General features: G+C 29.5%; 1 protein-coding gene and 1 long non-coding RNA gene across 2 annotated transcripts in view; one reads left to right on the top strand and one right to left on the bottom strand.

The window, feature by feature from the left end:
- The window catches only part of LOC111085036, a 14792-nt gene extending 10372 nt beyond the window's left edge, over positions 1-4420 (top strand). The window contains exon 3 of the long non-coding RNA XR_002609904.1: positions 4342-4420. This is a non-coding gene — a long non-coding RNA (uncharacterized LOC111085036). The remainder of the gene's footprint in view (positions 1-4341) is intronic.
- LOC106478439 (homocysteine S-methyltransferase YbgG-like) overlaps positions 1-9039 on the bottom strand; it is a 22453-nt gene extending 13414 nt beyond the window's left edge. Inside the window, exons 1-3 of the mRNA XM_013938981.2 lie at positions 8700-9039; positions 6095-6193; positions 620-687 (exon numbers count right to left, since the gene is read on the bottom strand). Coding sequence (XP_013794435.1) covers positions 620-687; positions 6095-6184 — 158 coding nt within the window. The 5' untranslated portion in view covers positions 6185-6193; positions 8700-9039. The remainder of the gene's footprint in view (positions 1-619; positions 688-6094; positions 6194-8699) is intronic.
- Positions 9040-9261: the final 222 nt, after the last annotated feature.

Here is a 9261-nt window from a genome sequence, read left to right as displayed (position 1 = left end):
TCTTTGATATTCTTTGTGGCTATAGAGGTGTTGCTTCCCTTCTTGTATTCAAACAGCATTACATGCTGAATGTGTGCCATCACTACAAGGGAGTAAAGAATACTAAACTTTACACATTACATAGGCTGTACTAATGTGATGTTTAGGCGGTTCGATTAACTATTATACATGGTGTATGTTTTTTGGGGGTGGTTAATGAAAGTGCTCCAAAATGTGACATTAATTTCTTGATGACCTAATAAATAAGCCTTTTTTTTAAAGGAAAAAAGGTAATCCAATGGTCAATGGATAATTCTGGCAGCATTTTCAAGGCTTGTTTGTTAATGTTTATGAAGAATGAAAACACAAAACACCATCACAAAAATAGTAACAATATGAGATTGTAAATTATGTTTAATGAAATTTTAATACATAATCCCTTAAGAAAACTGTATCTTGAAACAAAAAAATCCACTTTCCTTTTAAATGTATGGTCCTATTTAGAAATTTATAAAAGTTGACTCCTTTCTAATTGAAACAAAAATCATTTCAATAAAAACAGTGAATATAAAATATTGTATAACAAGACTTTTTGATACAATATAATGGTATAACAAAACATATTATTTTATTGTTTTACCTTTTATGGACCTCTACAATTGACTGAGGATTGGTTGCCAGTACACGAGAACTCCATAAAGGATCATCCTGCAATTACAATATTAATTTAATAATATATGTTTCATTTTTCTTTCAAAGTTATAGTTATTTAACTACTGGTAGTATTGTGAAATGTATAACTTACTTCTCTAGAATTAAATTAACTCTTGTAAGCATATAACTCACTTCTCCAGAGTTAAACAAACTCTTATAAGCAAATAAGTTTATGGAAAAATTTCTGTATCATTTTTGTAAACTTTTATGTACGGAACAAAGCTGCTATATTGTGAAAACAGCCCATTCCCTATCTGACAAACATAATGCAATTTCAACTGCACCATTTGGCAGATGGTTTAATATAACTTACCTAGCCACCTATTTAACCACACACTTTATTAAATGTACCAAAGGTTGTAGCTTACAATTAGGAACAATTTTCTTTCTTTTTTTAATATAAGATCATATAGATGGAGGAATTAATCTAATATCTGTATACTTTCATGCTCTAGAGCAGTGTCTCCCAACCGCCAGGGTGCAACCTTATAATGGGTCACGGATAATTATTTGCCGGGACGCGAAATGTTGTACGAATATATAGTAACTAATGTTACCAGGGTGCAGTGAAATATTCAAAAGATCTACTGTGGCACAGTAGCATTTGGGTTGTGAAACACTGCTCTAGAGTGTATTACTTTAATTAATCATCACATATAATGGTTAATGTTCTAAAGATGATATAATATCTGTATACTGTTTATTCTTTAGAGTGTATTATTTTAATTAATGATCACATTTAATGGTTAATGTTTCAAGAAGATTATGAGTTGTAACACAAATCCTTGTGGTATCACGACAATAGTGCATAATACAGGAAGAAAGGCATCAGACACTGGAAATTGTTTGTAGTAAACAAAAGTAGAACTACAAAGTATAGTATTATTCCATATTTGACAGTCAGAAAATACACTATTAAAATTTATGAATACAAACAGGTGATTCAATGGAAAAATTATTGATATGTAGGATTAGCTGTTTGTTAGACCATTTAATGTGATACAGTGGTGATAATTACTATGTATATTACACTTTACAAATGCTTTCAGAATTAAGAAAATAGATGTTTCTATGGTATGGTGCCACCTGGCCTTCAAGTAGAGTGTAACTAATGTGATAACACATTTTATACACTTACTGCTCTGTATTGGTTAATTGATTACACTCCTCACAAGCGTCAAACAATGTTCGATAATTATATTGCCTAGGATATGTAAAAAATTCAACAGGCCCTGTGAAAAAATATATTACATGCCCAAAGTGTTCACCTCAAAATACTTAGTGCCCTAAAACTATTGCAAGTAAATATTATTACAGATTTAAACCATAGTATTTGCAACCAAAGCAATCCTAGCATATTTTATATTTCAGAACCAAATTCATATGAATTTTTTTTCAAGCTGCAAGAGGTCTTGCACTGATGTCCAAGACTTGCATGGTCTGTAATTTACTCTGCCATACTAGATATCAAATGCTTAAATTGTATTAGGTAAAAAATGACAAATTATTTTCCTAACATAATTTTATCTGATGCTGTAAGTCATCTTAGAGACAAGTGTAAACAAAATATATCAAGAGAATGAAAACTCATAGTTTTGGATTTGTATATTTTGCCAAAAGCAACATTTATGCCATACTGACAGCATGTAAAGCTTTACTAAGTTATATATTGATGTGAATTGTAGAAAAGAATATTTGATGTCCAAAATGGCATTGTTGAATGAAACAGGAAGTTTTGTGATATCACATGCAAGATGGCTAATGGAGGAAGCTGTTCTATGGTATGTGTGGTTCCACAGGCATGTATCAAAAAAAACCATGCAAGTTTGGCAATAAGGAGTGATTCATTAGTCCACAATCCAACTTGGGAGTGTCAACACATTAAAACTAATATTATCTAATTACTCTATGTGTTTTCTTATTATCTATTCAAACTTTGTAAGGTAAAACTATAATAATTAAAACCTTTATAATATAGAATTACTTATTTTTCTATTCAGGTTGCTTTAGGACTATATGGTTGAACATTGATTAATCCAAAGTACTAGGTTTTGACAGTGGAAATCTCTCTTATTCCATGCAAAAAAATACTGAAAATATGTTTATACAACATACCATCAATGTAAAAATAAAGCATTAAGTGGCTTGTCTGGACAAGTTGAATAGTGTTGTTAAATAACTGATAACTTATAAAAGTTTCATTTCACAATATAATGTGATATTATTTAAATTTTTATGTTGTTTGACTTTATATTTAAGCTACTTGAATAATATCCAAATTATTAAGTTTTTACTTTGACTGAGTATGTATTTGTCTAATTAATAAAATTACTTGATTTTGATTATTCATTTCTCTTGGTTGGTCACAATACCTTTCTGTAGCAGAGCAGTTATAGATACAACTCTTACAGCTCCAACACTATTGTAAAAATTCTTATGAACATTTAAAACTATACTTAACTGTCTGGAATAACAGTCTGAAAAAGAGTAAATAGTGCTGCAAAAGCTTAAACTAAAGTTTTAGAGACCATGGAAATGTAGTGTTCTTGTTTTTTAACACAGAAATAAAACAAACATTCATTGACATGTTTTTATATTTGTGGCAAATAAATATATAAACATTTAAAATAGAATGAAAATCCAAACCAAAAACATTAACTGTCATACCATTAGAAATTGTACTGGTACTAGAATCTAAAGCTGCATTTCAACTGGAAGATCTATTCTTGTGAAGCCAAGTGACACCTTGAAATGATATTTCTTAAATACCATAAGCCAAAGCTTCTGAAACTGAAAGCCCATTTTTCTTATTATAATAGGGCAAGTACTTCAGAAATCACCACAAGCAGAAAATTGGACAATTTAAAGTAGGGTGAGGTGTTCATTTTTTTTTTAGTTTCATACCTGAGGAACATAAAATTCTGTGTTAGGCATGCAAAATTTAGTGCTACATGCCCAACAAGGAGTGTTAAAATTTTGAGAATTTTCTACCCCTGAAACACCAGTAATGTTAGAACATTATTTAAGTAGACGATGAGGAAAATCATTATCAAAATTCTAATAGAACATACAGGCAAAAACCATCTTAACAAGTAGACTTGTTCTTGCAACAACACCTAAGACCTTCTATCTCAACAGCCAAGGCTGCAAAAATATTGATAATAGAAAAAAAATTGTTTTTCTGATTGTTAAACAAAATTCACCCATTTGTTCTTTATATTATTATTCATGTTGTTCTTGTTTCCCAAGCCTACAGAAAAAACAGCTATGAATATTTTATTTAAACCTGGACAAACCTACTAAAAAAACTCCTGTGCAAGTCATAGGACTATTTTTATGATGATTCTTGGAAGAGATTTTACCAGTTTTTTTTTTTCCATCACTAATGGCTAAGTTTCTCTTAGAAGCCATTCAAGTATCAAAGCCTACAATAAAAATGGCTAGGTATACTGTGCCAAAATCTGTGCACAGATACTAAACAAATTCCTATTAAGGTTGTAGGGCTATTTTTAAGCTGATAATTTTAAAGTTGAGATTTCTACCCTCTAAAATTTTCTAAGTTCTTCTTTGCTACCAATATAAGCTCTTTGAAGCTGTTCAAGTGTCACAGAAATGTACAAGCTATTTAAGCACCATTATACTAGTCAGCAAAGCCTCCAGCCTTAATTTTATTCATTATAGCTTTACAAGCTGCTACAAAAAAATGGCTATGAATATTTTACTGAAACTTGGCCAATAATAATGAATGAAGTATTAAGTATGTCATAGAGTAGTTCTAAATTAATTCAAGCACTTTTGTTTTTTTGCCTTGAGGAATTTCTCTTAAGTCCTTCACTTTCAGTTGTTGAAAAAAAATCTGGTGTTTTACTAATGCACATTAACTGGAAAATAATTTGTGCAACTTATAGTACATTAATTGAAAACTGTTATGTTGAGGATTCACCACTTCTCAAGTTTGCTGTTATATTTTGTGTCTACGTGGTTTTCTACGACAATTTCAGTGAGTTTTCTCAAAGTAGACAATTACCATAGTAGATTTCTCTACTCTTGTGAGTGATGATTTATTCTACCAATTTTCATATTTTGCTGAAATTGTGAGTGTGTATTTTATTATTATTCACATTTTTGTTTCACAAGCCTACAGCAAAATTGGCTGGGTATTTTGCACCAAAACCTATATGAAATGCTGAAAATGACCATGTTTATAAAAGATGGTGATTATTTTTCATTAAAAGTTGATTTATGTGGCTATAAATACATAATACATGCATTGTTGTTGTGAGTAGCTTCCTTTATACTCGACACTTATTGAACGCATGTTTACATGAAACCTCAGGCACAAAACCACTTGGCTCAGTAAATAATGGTTGGGTGGAAAATAAGGCCAATGCAGCAGTAAACTTTTGAAAAACATGTAACATTCAACTGAATGCATATGCACGAATGCAGCTTAAAATTCATTCTCCATAAATGGACTTTAAAAACTTAAGAAACAAGATAATTAACTGTTAATTTAAAAAGGAGAATAGGGATCATAAAAAAAGTACAGAAAGAAGTTGAATCAAATGCAAAGATTATACTTTTAAGCCTACAACTAGGAACTCTAAAAAAATAAACAAACTAGGCTGGAAATAGTGTCTACATTATTTTCTCAAGCTACAAATCTCTATTTTGACTCCATTGACTTGTCAATTTTAGTGAAGTCAAAATAGGGACTTGCACCTTGAGAAAATAATGTTGTTGCTAATTCCAGCCTAGTTTGTTTACTTTTTTAGAGCCCCTAGTTGTAGGCTTGAAAATATAATATTTGTATTTTGATTCAACTTGTTTGTGTACTTTTTTGAAGATCCCTATTCCACTTTTTAGATTAACAATTTTGAATTACTTGTTCTCTTTACCTGTTGATAATGCACTTAAGTATAGTGTCAAAAATGAGTTATCATGCTGTCTCTTGATAAACATTTTTCATCAGTGTGATGAATTGCTGGGAGAGTTAAGTGCATAAGAAAATTTGGGATACAAAAATATTAGGAAGAAATGAAGAAATGTTTTTGATTTCAAATGAGGAAAAATTGTTGTAATTAATAATTAGTATGTTTATTAAACATGTAAACCAAAACTGGGAATGATATCCCAGAGGTTCTTTATACAGCATTCTGCTTCGGCAGCAAGCAGTCAAGAGCAGAACAGTCGTCTGCTATGAAACCTGCCACTTCAAGTGCTGCAATTAGCCTGATCACTTTTAAGACCAAGTGAACCATCTTAATGAAATAGGATCTTTGGTAATGGAAACAAAAAATCAAGTCCCAATATTACAAAATTTCCATACGCATTATGAAGGCAAAAATATTAAATGACTTACAAAAAAAAAAAAAAACAAAAGCAAAACTAGATTACTTACATCTAATTGAAAACCAAGGTTCACTAATTCTGTTGCAAATCCACCATCCAAAAGTTTTATATGTTTTATGGCTGAAGATATGCTAGCCATTGTTTCCTTCTGAAAGATAAAAAAAGCAAATAAAAATTTAATTCATTTATGTGAATAAGCAAGCTAATTGACAACTTTATGAGACAGTTTTAGAAAAAATTTCCTTGAAGGATATCAGAGTAGAGCTAAGCAATTAGAGGAAGTTGAGCTCATTAATTGATTATACTAAACTAATCAATTGTTCTTACATTAACTTTGGATAGTTGTAATAATCAAGAATTATAATGATCAGAAAGGCTAATTTTCATTAGTTGATTATTTGAGAGAGTTTTGACACTAATTAAGCTGAACAATCTTGAATTAATAGAAAATAATAATGAGAATATTTCAATTACTTGGCTTGTTGGAATAACTGAAAACAGTAATAATCAGAAACACTAATTTTGATTAATTTATTATCTTCATTTATCATCATTGTAATCAATATATCAATTAATCTCTCAGCTCTACATAATCTGGGACAAAAGTGCTCAAATCCTAGTCAACCAAAGTAGCTTTATATGGGAATAAAAAAAATCATGATTTAAAACATTTCAGGTGTCAGATAGAGCTAACTGACTTTTCCACAGTTATACACTTTGTTTTCAAATAACATTTGTTGTTATAACTTCTTTACCATTATGTGAAGTGAAATATACTAATTGTAGTTTTATAGCAACTGGTAATGAAACACATACATTATGCACAAACTCAAAGCAAATTCCAATTTGATTTGTGTAGAATTTTTATTTTGTAGCAATTTTTCAGTTTTTTTGCATCTAGTAGATTTCTCACAATGTCATTATGCCACAGCTTGTTTGACCCATATGTCAAATTTATCAGTTGTTGTAAAAATATATGTACCTATAGTATTATGATTAATTGCAACACATTCAATGTTTTTATATTTTTCAAATCAAACAATTGTTAACTGTTTTTCAAAACAGAAACTTCTTTCTTATTTCATAAACCTATCACTCAGAATATTGTATACAATCAAATAAATACAGTGGCTTAGTCTAGCCACCAGACTTTATGACCAAGCAGAGAAATGGTAAACATAGTAATACTATTATCTCTTGCCCAACTTAAAAAAAATTGAATTAGTGCTCTGAATAGATGCAAAACATCTCAAAATTATATCACATATCAGTATTTTAACTTGTCCCTTCCATTATATTCACAGTTATAAAAAAAAAGTGTCATACCCATAAAGTTCACCGTAAACATAAAATGAATAGTGTTTTATATGAAAGTTAAAAAGACTCAAAACTGTTATGTTGCAAATGTAAAATGCAGAACATCAGAGAGAGGCATAGAAGGATTCAAAAAGCTAAGTAAAAGAAACAGATACTAAATTCATTCAAATTTTTCTATTCTGTACAATCATAGCAATTACAACAATCAAAGTATTCATTGCAAAACAGTTTTCAGCTTTATAAACCCAGATTCATATGCTATTATGACTGAAGTACAAATATTAATTCATATTTTAGATAAAATATATTCTCAATTCATAAGCAATAAACAACAGTAGAGTTGGGCCATAAATCGATCACCCATGAGCACTGATTAGTGTCATGTAAAATAATCAATTAATCAAAACTACCATTAAATTGATTAATGTCACAAAATAATCAACTAGTCTTATTAATGTTTATAACATTCCAAATATCCAGTATTTGGTAGTAATCAAAATATTACAATTATGATTTTTCATTATTATTTTTGAATAAAGTTTGTTCTGCTTAACTGATTAGTACTATGATTCACAAAGGTAACTAACCAATCAAAATTAGACTTTCTTATTATTACAACTATATTTGTTGTTAAGCACAAAGCTACACATTAGGCTATCTGTGCTTTGCCAATCATAGGTATTTACACCTGATTTGTAGCAATATAAAGTTTTTCCTTTGTCAACTCATGAGAATAACTTTTTTGATATCTTGTGAGACCAATCAAATAGTTGAAACTTGAAAATAACTGATTAATGAGCAAGGCAATTAATTGATTGGCAAATTCCACTTACTGCCCAACTCTACACAACATCAGATCACAGGTGCTTTATACTTTTATAGAACTTTAAATGAGATTCCATATTTACATTTTTGACAACTAAAGACTTTGGTAGATTCATTACAGGGATGAAGGCACATATATAAGCTCAAACTAAGACAACACAGAGCATGAAAACACACACACACATATAAAACAAATGTACGAAATAGGGACCTTAGCAAAAGTATTACTCTCAAATATTACTCTATTAGTATTAATGCAATATTTAGATTTTAGTGTATATGAACTCTGCTCTTTCTAAATACAATTAGAATTTTGGGTTAAGACTTAAACTAAGTAAAAATAAAAGCGTAAGGGTTAACTTTAGTTTATAGCTATTAAATTAAAATTTCATATGTTCTTCACTAAATTGTAATTAACAATAAGTATAACTTTCCAGTAAAATTAAATGTTTTTCATTTACGCTGCATACTAAACTGTCAATTTCAAATTTACTTATTTAGTACATTCTTACCAAAGTAAAGATCTAAGAAGACTAACATTAAACAGCAACAACTCAAGCAGTTTAACTGCCCTTTAACTTTTCATTACTAAAAACAATTGCTCAACGGAAGCTAACACGACAAACGTATAATTCTCGCGAAACTTCCTTCCTTCCAGGATACACATTTACTATATTAAATATTATTATACTTGTCCATGCAATTATGAGACCGTTGATTTTTTTTATTTTTTTTTATTGTACAACAGATGGTAATAACCGTAGTCTTAAGCACTAAGTCTACTGGATTATTTTAAATTATACCCATGAAGTTATAAAGAAAAAACATGTAAATATTTTAATCAATCCATTCTGCAAAAATTAAGATTTCAAATGCTGAACTTAGCTTTAACGTTACTCATAGTAATAGTTCGTCGCTTTCTCAACATAACTTTTACTATAACTCGAATTAATGTGACACTTACAGTTATTAAAATTTTACTACCAACTGGCATGAATCGTATAACTATCTTATTGTTTGTTTCCGATAATCCATTAATTTCTAACTATAAAAACTGTAACGTAAAACAGTTTA

The sequence above is a fragment of the Limulus polyphemus genome, unplaced genomic scaffold (assembly GCF_000517525.1).
Source record: "Limulus polyphemus unplaced genomic scaffold, Limulus_polyphemus-2.1.2 Scaffold211, whole genome shotgun sequence".
NCBI lineage: Eukaryota > Metazoa > Arthropoda > Merostomata > Xiphosura > Limulidae > Limulus > Limulus polyphemus.
This window is presented reverse-complemented; position numbering and strand designations above follow the sequence as displayed.